The sequence below is a fragment of the Rana temporaria genome, chromosome 3 (genome assembly GCF_905171775.1).
Source record: "Rana temporaria chromosome 3, aRanTem1.1, whole genome shotgun sequence".
Classification (NCBI taxonomy): domain Eukaryota; kingdom Metazoa; phylum Chordata; class Amphibia; order Anura; family Ranidae; genus Rana; species Rana temporaria.
The window spans coordinates 441,882,761-441,897,555 of record NC_053491.1 but is presented as its reverse complement, the minus strand read 5'-3'; the positions used below and the strand labels follow the sequence as shown (position 1 = coordinate 441,897,555).

The following is a 14,795-nucleotide window of genomic DNA, read 5'->3' as shown; positions in this document are numbered from 1 at the left end:
CACAGGAGTGTGGTTTCTATAGTTTCATTTGTACTTGCTGGCGTCTGCAGCGCCGCAAGTTGGGACACATTTCCCCGGGAGTGATACAATGACTTGGGAGAACTAGCGTTTATTTTACCACTATACTGTATGCATCAAGTGGAAAACAAAAAACAGGGGGCGCTCGTGAACCAGTGAAAATGATAATAAATAAAATAAACAAAAAATCCAAAATCGATTAATCAAAAGCAAACACAATGAAATAACACATATGTGCAACATCCATAAATGAGGATGCTTAATAGAAAAAAGTGCAATAGTCCCATACATATACTGAATATATGAAAGAAAAACTGTGAAAAAAGGAACAAAGTGTCAATAAAAGCTGAATGAAGAGTGTTCATATATTCCTTGCAATCTGCATTGTGCATGCAATAGAGACAAGCAGGTTTCCACCTTCACCGATACAAGACACCCAAAGTGCATATAAGGATGGCCCCTTACCGCAAAATGTTGACCTTTCTCGTTAGAAAAGAGGTCAAAATGAGCTTGTTGTCACCATAGACAAAAATGTAACACCTGGAGTTTCCTTTAGATCAGCTTGTTAGAGCGTCATAAGGCATAATGAAAAAGAGAGAGATACCGCCATGGCATAATACCGTTTTATTTAAAAGAAAATATAAAACACAGTGCCGAGTGGCCCCTTACTTGGATGGTGCCCTCGTCCCGGCACTGAGGCTATAGGCTTATAGGTCGGATGGATCGATCGAATGGATCGGGTAGAGATGCGTCCGTGCTGGGGAGACTTACAGCGTGCGCTCCACCTCTCACTGTTGAGAAACCAGCTGGACCAGAAGGTGCTGTGCGTGTTCACGTACCGCCTCGACGTACGTTTCAATTTGTCGTCATCAGGAAGCGTACCTGACACACGCACAAGACCCATATTAAATAGGTCTCATAGACAGCAATGCCAAGGATGTTTAGCCAATGAAAGCCTCAGTCCCGGTTACCGTTGCAACTAGTACACAGACTCAAAGGATATGCGTACAAGGCAAAACCGGGACTGAGGCTTTCATTGGCTAAACATCCTTGGCATTGCTGTCTATGAGACCTATTTAATATGGGTCTTGTGCGTGTGTCAGGTACGCTTCCTGATGACGACAAATTGAAACCCTCTGTCTGGACAGTGTTGATTGGCCCTGTGCTGATCACATGCACTCTCCCAAAAACCTCTCTAGCAATACACACCAAACTAAGCATGTGCAGTCTGACTCGTGTTATCATAAAATTATTAGAAGTCAGTGGAAGAAGGGGAGGATCAGAGAAGCCAGAATCAAGCAGCCTTTTTACACAATGCAGAGGATTAACCCCTTAGGTTCCACAGTGAGTATAACAAGCATGCCTTACTGCATATACAGACTGATTTTACTGTTGTAAGTTTAATAACTAAGCCCAGAGAAAGTGTCACCTGAATTAATACTTGCATGAGTATAGAAGAAGGCTGAGCTAAAATCCAATTTTTTTAGTTGTATGGCTTTGTGGAAGGCATAGTCTAGACACCGAGACACTCAACGAGTGGGTCTAGAAACATGGTATAGAGTGTAGTAGTGTAAAGACATAAGTGGTTGCCTAGAGTAATGAAAGTTTAACAAGCAACCTGTCGATAGCATGTACCAGTTATAGTGGTGTGGCCTCTAGCAGAGTTTTCTGTCTCACCCAAACAATGGGAGTGGATTGCACCACAAAGGTTCCCATCCTGTACAGAGGTACAGAATTTCAAGAGTTTAGTGAAGTGCATGTGTGGAGCCCACACAGAGTGCATGGCGGGGCCCACTCCACTACTGGGGAGTAGTAGTGGGAAACTACTTTTCCCCAGACGAAGACACGTGATCCCGTGTCGTAACGCGTAGGGATTGGACGGACGTACACCTGGAGTGATGTAAGCCGGCGCTGTGGAACGCCGCTCGTTTTTATTACTGCTGCACTTTTTTAACTTTGTTAATGTAAGCACAGGTCTTTTCCTTCAATAAATTCCCCTGGTTTACTGTACTTCACCATTGGAGTCCCTCCTTCTGTTCTCTCTTTTTTACATTTGGGGCTGAGTGCTGTGTGGATTTGTGAAGGAGACGCGGTACCAGTTGAAGGGGCGGACGGATTGGAATAATCCATAAAGGACTGCTAGTGTGGGATATATTGGATGCCTATTTACATCTGCCTGGAGGTAAGAGGCTAGTGAGCCCAGGGAAGGATTCGGTGTATCATCTGCTTGTCACTATTATTTCATTTAATTGAATTCAGCAATATCAAGCATCCCCATCTGGCAGCATTCACTGTATTATTGATCTTGGGATTATTTTTGCACTTCACTTATCCAGCAATTCTTGCTGGATTGGTTCATTGATTGATCTACCCCAGGAGGCTCGCCTGCCTACATGCACACTCCATGCACCCACGTGGGTCTCTGCCACCCTGATTTAATGGTCTCTGCACTCCCACAGCTTCCAATCAGAATACATCTTGTCCCAGGGTGCCAATAGGAAGCCCTCGTGCCCCAAGGTTGCAAGGGATAGGTCCATCTTTGGCTTTGGCAACAGGTAATCAGAGTCCATTGTGGCCTCCTCTTTACCTGAGCTGTCCATCAAGCAGAGGAGAAAAAACATCCATGCATCCAGGGAATGTATCAGTGCTTGCTGGGCAACCAGCTCTACAACCGTACTATTTTTTCCTACCTTTGCTGAGGCCCAGCCTCAAGTTACCAAAAAAATTAAAAGAAATTCATAGAGAAATAAACCTAAAAGTGATAATAAGTCTACTGTAATTGCAAGAAAGAATGTAAGATAGGGTGCTTACCATTTACACATCCAATCTCATCACTATGATCGTCACAGTCATGTTCTCCGTTGCAACGCAGACTTACGTTAATACACTTGCCATCATTGCACTTGAACTGATCTGGGCTGCAGGTTGGTTTATCTGTAAATACAAAAGATGCATAAAATGATGTGTAGCGCTACCCCCTCAGGAGCCGCTGATTGTTTTGGGATCGGCGTATTAAGTTACCTCTATGTGTTGTCTAGGGGTGAAGGTAGTAAGTAGAGCAATAAGCGAATGTCCAATTCGTAGATAAGGTTTTCTGAATGCTTTATTTCTTGGCCCAACACGACCAACATCAACTTGAGGTAGACAGAAAAGGTTGATGAAGTAAAGGAACTTTGCGGTATCAGGCTTTGGATAGAAGGAAAGCAATCCTGCTTTCTGTAGTAGTACAGTTCGTCGCCACTCTAGCCAGAATGGGTGAAGTGCCCCCGGACAGACCCCTGCCACAGGCCTGGCAGCCGGAGTGCCGCTTTAAGGTTGCTGGGAGAAACAGGCCTCTGCCACAGACCTGACTCAGATGAGACCTCTGCCACAGGCCTAGTACTTGGATGCGCTAAATGATTGAGCAAATCCTCCCAGTAATTAGCGTTAGGGTCGCCGGTTGACAGTGCAAGTGTACCTGTCAATGTCCCGGTCACCAGATCCCCGATGGTTCGTTCAAGCCCTTTTGGATAACCTGCCTCCGGGTTCTCCTCAAGCCGATCCCCCACCAAACGGCATACAGCCTGGGATCTTCTCAGTAGAAGGGGGACCCAGTAAGTCACTGGGGCCCCTTATTAGCATCAATTGCTCCGGACCAGGAGGGCCCAGAGTCTGGAACTCTGCGTAGCGCGCGACCCCAGGCCAGGTAGGCTATAGTGGTGGGGCCCCGCGATGTACGCACACCCTAAAGGTGGGTGCCGCACCTGGAACCAGGAACCCGTGAAGAACCCAGAACAACGGCCTCCGTCAGAGAAATACCCCCTCCCAGCATACACAGCGAGGCTCAACTCCTCTCATTGGCTGCTGGGAAGAAGTGGCTCCGCCTGGATCCCCTGGCGCCACCTGCCGTCCAGAGATGAGACCGTATCTCTGGACACACAGACTGACCACAAGATAATCCAGAATTTGGCGACAGCGAAATTTAACAAAATTAAGAATGAGAGCAACTTATCTCTCTCATTCTCCCACTAACTTTAGCGTAGTGCCCTTACTGAAAGTAAAGGGGGCGCTACAGATGTCAGCCACATATCATTTTGTTGTCACTTATTAGCAAGCTGGCCTTAGTGATCAAAGTGACCTTCCACAAGTACCGCAGTCCTTTTCATCTGACTTGTCCCTGCAGTTGAACACTTCATCGCACTTCCAAATTGTAAAGCGCTGCGTAAACTGTTGGCGCTATATATATTGTGTATAATATTTATTACCTTTTTGGGTTTCCAACCCTTCTCCCTTTCAAGTTTTATTGTAAAATCCTTAAAAAGACATCAATAAACTTGACCTGCCTTGCTATAGGGATCAAAGGAAAACTAAATTGGGTGTTACAATTGCACTGCATAAGGCCAAACAGTGTGGAAGTCCTAATTTTTAACACCTTTGCTGAGACCTAATCATAAGTTACCGCACAGATAAAAAGATAGAGAAGTATACTTAAAGCAGAGTTCCGGCCACAATTTCACTTTTTAAATATAAATACCCCTGCAATACACAAGCTTAATGTATTCTATTAAAGTAAGTCTGTAAACTAAGGTCCGTTTTGTTAGGTTGTTACAGCATTTAGACACTTTATAAAATAGAAATAGACCGTGGCCATCTTAAGTGTGGGCATCATGAAGCCAGACTGTATGACTTCCTGGATTTCAGCCTTGCTGCACAAGCAGTGTAATAGGTTTCAGCACCTGTACTGTCCAAGTCACATGATTCTTCGAGACTGGGGAGTGCACAGACTCCTGGAAAGTTACACCCACTACATTCCCAGGAGTCTGTGCGGTGTAGGTTAGAAAGCTTAAGCACCTAGGTGCAGGAAGAGGGAAGATTAACTATTCTGCCTAGCAACAACACTTTGAAGGCATCTTAAAAAAAAACATTTTTTCTTAAAGGACTAATGACATTTTTTTTAAAACTACTGATGTAATGTTATATTTATGGGTGGAACTCCACTTTAAGAGTAATAATAGGGTAAAGGCCTGTACACATGATCCAAATTTTATGCCATAATTGTCTGATGGACATGTTGTGTCGGATAATCCGACCATGTGTATGCTCCATCAGACAAATGTTGGCTGTTCATGCTCACCAACTGTCTGGCAATAAATCTGTTTGTGGGTTTATCTGATCATGTGTACACAAGTCCGTCCAACTAAAATCCAAAGTACAAACACGCATGCTCAGAACCAATGCTAAACATCAGACAACAATAGCAGAAGTTACCTAAAGGGTGGCGGTAAAGAGCTGAAAAAGCACGCGGTTTGGTGAATGTTCGCTGAAAATGTTGTGCCGTGTGTATGCAGAACGGCCAACACCCTTCGGACCAAAATCCACGGAAAAGTCAGCTGAAAGTCCGATCATGTGTACGAGGCTTTAGTATGACTTTAACCACTTCCCGACCGCCGCATGTAGATATACGTCGGCAGAATGGCACGTACAGGCACATGGGCGTACCTGCCTAGACGTGGGTCGGGGGTCCGATCGGGACCCCCCCCCCCCGCTACATGCGGCAGTCGGATTCCCACGGGGAGCGATCCGGGACGACGGCGTGGCTATTCGTTTATAGCCGCTCCGTTGCGATCGCTCCCCGGAGCTGAAGAACGGGGAGAGCCGTATGTAAACGCGGCTTCCCCGCGCTTCACTGCATCGATCGAGTGATCCCTTTTATAGGGAGACTCGATCGATGGGGTCAGTCCTACAGCCACACCCCCCTACAGTTGTAAACACACACTAGGTGAACCCTAACTCCTACAGCGCCCCCTGTGGTTAACTCCCAAACTGCAACTGTCATTTTCACAATAAACAATGCAATTTAAATGCATTTTTTGCTGTGAAAATTACAATGGTCCCAAAAATGTGTCAAAATTGTCCGAAGTAACCACCATAATGTCACAGTCACGAAAAAAATCGCTGATCGCCGCCATTAGTAGTAAAAAATTAAAAAATAAAACTGTCCCCTATTTTGTAAACGCTATACATTTTGCGCAAACCAATCGATAAACGCTTATTGCGATTTTTTTTACCAAAAATAGGTAGAAGAGTATGTATCGGCCTAAACTGAGGAAAACAAATTTTTTATATATGTTTTTGGGGGATATTTATTATAGCAAAAAATAAAAAATATTGTCGCTCTATTTTTGTTTATAGCGCAAAAAATAAAAACCGCAGAGGTGATCAAATACCACCAAAAGAAAGCTCTATTTGTGGGGAAAAAAGGACCGAATTGTAAAAACCCCTTGGGTCATTTAGCAGCATATTGGTCCGTTCCTTAAGTGGTTAAGACAGGTAGATAGTAAGATAGGGTGCTTACCATTTACACATCCAATTTCATCAGTAAGATCATCACAATCATGTTCTTGGTTGCAACGCAGACTTCTGTTAATACACTTGCCATCATTGCACTGGAACTGGTCTGGGCTGCAGGTTGATTTACCTAAAAATACAGAAGATGCATAAAATTAGTCGATTTAACGGCGCATGCGCCGTCCGCAAATTTTCCCGGCGCGCATTGCTCCCAATGACGTCGCTAGGACGTCATTGGTTTCGGCGTGAGCGTAACTTGCGTCCAGCTCTTTTGTGAATCGACGTATGCAAACGACGTAAAATTTCAAAATTTAACGCGGGAACGACGGCCATACTTAACATTGGCTGAGCCTCATAGAAGCAGGGGTAACTATACTCCGGAAAAAGCCGAACGCAAACGACGTAACAAAAAAGCGCCGGGCGGTCGTTCGTTTCGGAATCGGTGTATCTCCTCATTTGCATAATCGTTGCGTAAATAAACCGAAACGCCACCTAGCGGCCGGCCTGGAATTGCAGCCTAAGATCCGATGGTGTAACACAGTTACACCTGTCGGATCTTAGGCATATCTATGCGTAACTGATTCTATGAATCAGTCGCATAGATACGACCGGCACAACTCAGAGATACGTCGTATCTCTATGTGAATCTAGCCCCATGTGTTTTCATTCTACACAGGTTGGAGCAGGGTTTGTTAGTTTTAACAGATAATTTTCTTTGACAGTTCTCCTCATGGGAACCATCTTTATAGTCTGAGGGGCAGATCCACAAAAGGATTACGCCGGCGTATCTATTGATACGCCGGCGTAATTTAAAAATTCCCGCGTCATATCTTTGTTTTGTATCTACAAAACAAGATACAACGGCATCTGGGATCGATCCGACAGGCGTACGTCTTAGTACGCCGTCGGATCTTAGATGCAATATTTCTAGGTGGCGTTTCCGTCGATTTCCGCGTATGTGAATTAGCTATTTATGGTGATCCACAAACGTACGTCCGGCCGGCACATTTTTTTACGTAGTTTTCGTTCGGCTTTTTCCGGCGTATAGTTAAAGCTGCTGTCATGAGGCGTACTCAATGTATGGCCGTCGTTCCCGCGTACAATTTTGAAATTTTTACGTCATTTACGTAAGTCGTTCGCGAATAGGGATTTGCGTAGAATGACGTCACAGTCAAAAGCATTGGCTTTTTCCGGGTTAATTTCGAGCATGCGCACTGGGATACCCCCACGGACGGCGCATGCGCAGTTAAAAAAAAAAACGTTGTTTACGTCGGGTCACGACGTATTAACATAAAACACGCCCCCATTACATCCATTTGAATTCCGCGCCCTTACGCCGCCAAAGATACACTACGCCGCCGTAACGTACGGCGCAAATTCTTTGTGGATTCGAAATAAAAAAAATAAGTTGCGGCGGCGTAGTGTATCTTAGATACGCTGCGCCCGGCGGAAGATTACACGCAGGTACGTGGATCTGGTCCACAGCTTGAGGATACATATGGTGGAGTCCTTGCAATTGAAGACAATTGCTTTGCAGGCTCAGACTAAACAATAATCATACATAGTTTAGAGCAGGGTTTCTCAACCAGCGTTCCATGGAACATTAGGGTTCCTCCAGAAATTGTTCAGGGTTCCTAGATCAATCTCTGCCTCTCAGATAAGTTTCCATTGACACCATTGATTTATTTTTTTAATATTCTTTATTTATACTCAAAGGAAATACAAGTAGTATATCACAACATGTCTTCCAATACGTATGTACATAGTTAATTTCTCTTCATTCCTCCATTTTTAATCACGTATTCACATCTCTACTTAGATATTTCAGTATTAACTGATTCGGTTCTATGGGTTCCTGAATGTCTACTTCCAGGTCCCCACTACCTATTATTATCTCTAAATTATGTCCGTCACGTTACTACTCACTCCTCCCCTTTCATTTTATATTTCCCCAATCCTCCCTCCCCCTATAACGAAAAAACCCATGTCAAACCTTACCCCCAACTGGGGGAAAGGAGAGAAAAAAAAGAAAGGAAAACCCCCAGTTCACCCCCGTCTCCTCACTCTCCTCCCCCTTCTCTGACCCTCTCCCAGTGGGGGAGAGATGGACCCCAACCTCCACATTTTAAAGACAGGGCGGACTCATTCCCCTCCTGTGCTTCCCAACAATCTCATCCCTTCTTCCGAATAAGTAAATAGATTCCATGTTGTCCAAATTTTAGTGTATTGCTCTTTCTTATCCTGGGCTGAGAGCACCAGGTCCTCTGTGGCCCCCACATTTCTAGCCATATTAAGCCATTCTGCAATCGATGGTGGGCTAGGGTTTTTCCACCATCGTGCAATACACGCCTTAGCCTCATTAACAAGGTGGCATTAAACAGATTCGTAAGTGACTGACCAGCTATCTGTTGTTTGTATGTTCCTCCTTTCTAGAGGAAACCATACATTAATAGTTATATATTTATTCATCCATCTTTCAAGAGTCTTGCATCTTTCACTCATAATTATTGGCTACAGGCCATGAAACTTGTAGGTAGGGTTGTCCCGATACTGATAATAGTATCGGTATCGGGACTGATACCAAGCATTTCCCAGAGTACTTGTACTCGGGGGAAAATGCTCCGATACTTTACCGATACCTGACTCTCCCTCCATGCTCCTGTGTCCCCCCTCCGTGCCGCTGCCGTTCTGCTCTCCCCCTCCGTGCCGCTGCCGTCCTCTGTTCCCCCCCTCCGTGCTGCTGCCGTCCTCTGTTCTCCCCCTCCGTGCCACTGCCGTCCTCTGTTCCCCCCCTCCGTGCTGCTGCCATCCTCTGTTCTCCCCCTCCGTGCCGCTGCCGTCCTTTGTTCTCCCCCTCCGTGCCGCTGCCGTCCTTTGTTCCCCCCCTCCGTGCTGTTGCTGTCCTTTGTTCCCCCCCCTCTGTGCCGCTGCCGTCCTCTGTTTTGCTCTCCCCCTCCGTGCCGCTGCCGTCCTTTGTTCTCCCCTCCGTGCCACTGCCGTACTCTGTTCCCCCCCTCCGTGCCGCTGCCGTCCTTTGTTCTCCCCCTCCGTGCCGCTACGTCCTCTGTTTTGCTCTCCCACTCCGTGCCGCTGCTTCCCCCCTCCGTGGTCTGTGTCCCCCCTCCGTGCCGCTGCTTCCACCCTCCGGGATCTGTGTCCCTCCTCCGCCCCCTCTGTCAGGATGGAGAGCGGCGGTAGGAGCCGCTAAACCCGGCTCCTACCTTTTCTGAATGAACATAGTCAGTGATCACTGTGTTTACGATGCTTCAGTTTATGAATGGATAGGAGCCTCTGTCTCCGTCCTCCCTGTGTGATACATAAATAGCGTGAAGGTCCGGTTTGGGGGGGGGGGGGCCTGGACAGTCTGGCGGGAACTTAAGGATGAAGAAATGCCACAGTTCACGGAATCCAAAAACCTAAGAAGATGTTTCTGTTCTGGTGGACATTACTAGTCATTGGCAGTGGCAGCTGGCGATGTATGTTTTGGGGGGAGCGGAAAAAGACACCCGTCGCCACCCCCCTCAATTGGTCCATCGCTCACTCGTCTGTCCCCCCACCAGTCCAACACTTACCCCATCTAGCAGCTTCGGCTGCTTTCTGCGTCTCCTCCTCCTTGGCGGTGGCTTCCTCCTCGGTGACTTCACCCTGCGTCTCCGGCTTCACGGCAGCTTCCTCAATGGCGACTTCCCTCAGTGGCAATATGATCGCTTCTCCTCTCGGCCAATAGGGTCTTAAGACCCGCCTCCTGATTTGTGAGGACGAGAATCAGAAAGACAATAGCGAATATTAATTAGCTACTGTTACACAACTGGGTGGGCTCAGGGCGCAGTGCTCTGTCACTCGAGCCCATCTTCTTTTGAAGCCAATTAGAGCCTTAAAGCGGGAGTTCACCCAATTCGTTTTTTTTTTTTCTATTTTCCCCTTAGCTTCATGCTCGTTTTGTCTAGGGGAATCGGCTATTTGTTTTAAAATATGATCCGTACTTACCCGTTTTCGAGATGCATCCTCTCCGTCGCTTCCGGGTATGGGTCTTCGGGAGCGGGCGTTCCTTCTTGATTGACAGTCTTCCGAGAGGCTTCCGACGGTTGCATCCATCGCGTCACTCATAGCCGAAAGAAGCCGAACGTCGGTGCGGCTCTATACTGCGCCTGCGCACCGACGTTCGGCTTCTTTCGGAAAATCGTGACGCGATGGATGCGACCGTCGGAAGCCTCTCGGAAGACTGTCAATCAAGAAGGAACGCCCAGTCCCGCAGCCCATACCCGGAAGCGGCGGAGAAGATGCATCTCGTAAACGGGTAAGTACGGATCATATTTTAAAACAAATAGCCGATTCCCCTAGACAAAACGAGCATGAAGCTAAGGGGAAAATGTGTTTGCTATGGGTGAACCTCCGCTTTAAGGCTTCAATCACGTGCTTAAAAAAAATAAAAAATAAACTCTATTAAAATCCATGCGTCCGGCATTCTGCATATAGACAAGGGGCCGGACGCATGGATTAGGGGGGCGGCGCCCCTAATGGACAGGCTGCCACTGGTCATTGGGGATCGTCGCCTTTGGACTAACACCTGTAAAGGTATGCCTGGGCAGCCACATCCATTAGTCCGTTTAGGTTCTGGACTTTTTTTATATTCGTTGTCTGTTGTCTGCCATGAGAAGTACAGTAAAAGTTGTCAAACGATTCTAAGCCTGGTCTGAAGTCATTTAAAAGGGTGCATGATGGTTTGAGGTGTATGAAAGAACAGGGTTAGTAAAGCACATGTAGGTTATGAAGCAAAGTCACCAAGAAGAATCTACTCGGCAAGATAAGCAGGAGGAGGAATGCAGTGGCTATGGGTAACCAGTAACGAGTGCAAGGTACATTGCAGATAGTCATAAAGCGTGGCACCCAGTGTAGAAGATAGGTCCTCCGTTAGCGAGAGGATGATTGTTCTGTTTTTCCTCCCTAGTGGTCGGTATCCCAAAAGTAACTGGGAATGAACCTTCAGTATGGAGACCTAATGCAACATACAGGAGGAAAGTGTGTAGTGACACGGGACAGCACTCTTACAGAAGGACTCTGTACTTTTATTGCTGCACACTATCTACGGCTCATCTCACACTGTCAGGGAACCGCCATAATGTTTATTTTTCATATGAACTTGGCCCCCGCCTGGTCCCAGGCATTGATGAGCAAAACAAAAGTGGCCCCGCCCAGACATTGAAACAAAAGCCAGGCATATTGTAATTTTAGGAGCAAAAAATAATAAAAATCAACATGTTTCTCCTAGAACAGGTTCCCTTTAACTACCTCAATACCAAGCTATACCTGAAAGACTGCTACAGCGCAGCTCTCTTTTTTGGGACAACGTCCATCGGGCACGCTCTGTGACCGTTGTGTCCTTTGGACACAGCTGATCACAGATCAAGGTAAAGGGCCAATTACAGTGGCCCTTTACCATGTGATCAGCTGTGTCCAATCACAGCTGATCACGTTAACAAATTATATTGCTGGTTTTTCTTGATCGTCCCCTAGTGTCAACCCCTTCCCTGACAGCAACATTTACACATGTATCAGTGCATTTTTATAGCACTGATTAATGCAATAATGTCACTGGTCCCCAAAAAGTGTCATTTGGGGTCAGCTTAGTCCGCCGCAAAATTGCAGATCGCCGCTATTACCAGTAAAAACAATACAAGTCCCTAAATCTATGTCGTAGTTGGTAGACGTGATACCTTTTGCGCAAACCAATCAATATACGCCTATTGCAATTTTTTTTACCAAAAATATGTAAAAGAATACATATTGGCCAAAACTGATGGATAAATTTGTTTTTTTATATATATTTTTTGGATATGTATTATAGCAGAAAGTAAAAAAAAATAGTTTTTAATTTCAAAATTGTCTGTCTTTTTTTGTTTATAGCGAAAAAAAAAAACACACACAGCAGAGGTGCTCAAATTCCACCCAAAGAAAGCTCCATTTGTGGGTAAAAAAAAGGACATAAATTTTGTGTACAACGTTGTAATTGTCAGTTAAAGCAACACAGTGCCGTATCGCAAAAAAAAACGGCCTGGTCATTAAGGAGGCAAATCTTTCTGGGGCTATAGTGGTTAACCACTTAAGGACCGCCTAACGCCGATATACGTCGGCAGAATGGCACGGCTGGGCACAATCATGTACCTGTACGTGATTGTTTAATGCCCAGCCGTGGGTCGCGGGCGCGCACGCAACCTGTTCCGAAGCTCCGCGACCGTGGGACCCGTGGACCTGATCGCTGCCAGAGTCCCACGATCAGTCCCTGGAGCTGAAGAACGAGGAGAGGCGTGTGTAAACACACCTTCCCCGTTCTTCACAGTGGCCCTGTCATTGATCGTTTGTTCCCTGATATAGTGAAAGGCGATCAATTACATCACACATCCAGCCCCGCCCCCCTACAGTTAGAAACACATATGAGGTCACACTTAACCCCTTCAGCGCCCCCTAGTGGTTAACTCCCAAACTGCAATTGTCATTTTCACAGTAAACAATGCATTTTTATGCATTTTTTGCTGTAAAAATGGTCCCAAAAATGTGTAAAAATTGTCCGATGTGTCCGCCATAATCTTGCAGTCACGAAAAAAATCACTGATCGCCGCCATTAGTAGTAAAAAAAAAATATTAATAAAAATGCAATAAAACTATCGCCTATATTGTAAACGCTATAAATTTTGTGCAAACCAATCGATAAACGCTTATTGTGATTTTTTTACCAAAAATATGTAGAAGAATATGTATCAGCCTAAACTGAGGAACATTTTTTTATTTTTTATATATTTTTGGGGGATGTTTATTATAGCAAAAAGAAAAAATATTGCATTTTTTTCAAAATTGTCGCTCTATTTTTGTTTATAGCGCAAAAAATAAAAAACGCAGAGGTGATCAAATACCACCAAAAGAAAGCTCTATTTGTGGCAAAAAAAGGACACCAATTTTGTTTGGGAGCCACGACCTGCATTTTGGTCCGGGTCTTAAAGTGGAGGTTCACCCAAAAACGTAATTTTTAACATTAGATTGAGGCTCATTTTGTCTAGGGGAATCGGGTGTTTTTTTTTTAAATCGAAGCTGTACTTACCGTTTTAGAGAGCGATCTTCTCCGCCACTTCCGGGTATGGGCTGCGGGACTGGCCGTTCCTATTTGATTGACAGGCTTCCGACGGTCGCAAAAACCCACCCGATTCCCCTTGACAAAATGAGCCTCAATCTAATGTTAAAAATTGTTTTTCGGGGTGACCTCCCGCTTTAAGTGGTTAAAGCAGCGCTTTAGAATAGGGTTGTCAGGTAAAAGGCACCGCAAAGACCCAAGTTTACCGGTGTGCGTACAACAATACAACTTTTTTTTTTGTGTTGCCATCCACAGCCAAAACATAGAACATTTGGACACTTACCTGGAGGAGCAGCTGTAAGGTGTAATAGCAGCATCAATAATATAACTGGGAGCCCAGGAGAACCCATGCTGTATAGTACTGTCAGGAGCTGCAAGTTATGCACTCAGCTAGGTCAGGTTGCAAGTGTTTGTAATTTGTTTTGTACTCTGCTGGGTTTGTCTCAACAAGGGAGAGATTGGAAAACATTTGCACCCGTTTTTCTGAGCTTTCCCAAAGAAACCCCTTTCTGGAAGTGACGCATTTCCAAAAAGTTGCCCAATCACTCCCACTTGCATCATTTAGATTTGTTCTTGGCAAATTCGTTTATTGCAACATCAATATGCAGTTGTGTTGATTTGTGTCCAAACTATTGAAGACCAAGAAACTTGGAGTAAACAGTTTTTTTTTTTTAGAAACAGAAGAATGACAGCAGAAAAAAGACCACGTGATCCATCAAGTCTGCCCATTCTCCCCCGGATCCCCGCCCTCCGACCATGGGCGTCAGCAGAACTTTTTTCAGGGTGGGTGTAATTTTAAGGTCACCCATGCTCCGCCCCTTTTTGACTATTTTGTGAAGGGGAGGGCTTAGTCATTATCACATAAAATGCGATAACCCTCCCCTGTCCACTGCCACATTTGGGGGGGGGGGGGGGGGTACCTGGTTTTGCTGTGGCGATCTGAGCAAAATATGCTGCAACCACAGCAAGTGAAGGTATAAATAAGCATACAATCAGGCAATCGATCAATTCCAAAAAACACTACACCTGCATGGTGCAGCATTGGCTTAAGCCAGTGGAGATCTTAAATTCTATATGGGCACAACAGAAGCTTTATGGGCACAATAAAATGTGTATGCTATGTAGACATGTGCAATTTTTTTAGTTGCGAATACGTTTTCCGTCAATTTTCGTTATTTTAGTTGATTCGTTAACATACGAATGAACGAACGGTTTAGCGCATTTAATAACGAATAACGATATTTTTAAAATAACGAATATGGGAAACAACGAAGATACGAACGAAGAAAGAAACGAAAACATAGAAACAATGAAAATACCGAACACA

General features: G+C 45.3%; 1 protein-coding gene across 4 annotated transcripts in view; it reads right to left on the bottom strand.

Moving 5' to 3' along the window:
- Window positions 1-13,963, bottom strand: part of LOC120933320 (very low-density lipoprotein receptor-like) — a 38,831-nt gene extending 24,868 nt beyond the window's left edge. Inside the window, exons 1-3 of one of the 4 annotated variants that reach the window (XM_040346469.1) lie at window positions 13,752-13,963; window positions 6,353-6,475; window positions 2,830-2,952 (exon numbers count right to left, since the gene is read on the bottom strand). In XM_040346469.1, coding sequence (XP_040202403.1) covers window positions 2,830-2,952; window positions 6,353-6,475; window positions 13,752-13,818 — 313 coding nt within the window. In that variant the 5' untranslated portion in view covers window positions 13,819-13,963. The remainder of the gene's footprint in view (window positions 1-2,829; window positions 2,953-6,352; window positions 6,476-13,751) is intronic. The other 3 variants (XM_040346468.1, XM_040346465.1, XM_040346466.1) reach the window with 3 other exon arrangements.
- Between the last annotated feature and the right edge of the window lie 832 nt (window positions 13,964-14,795).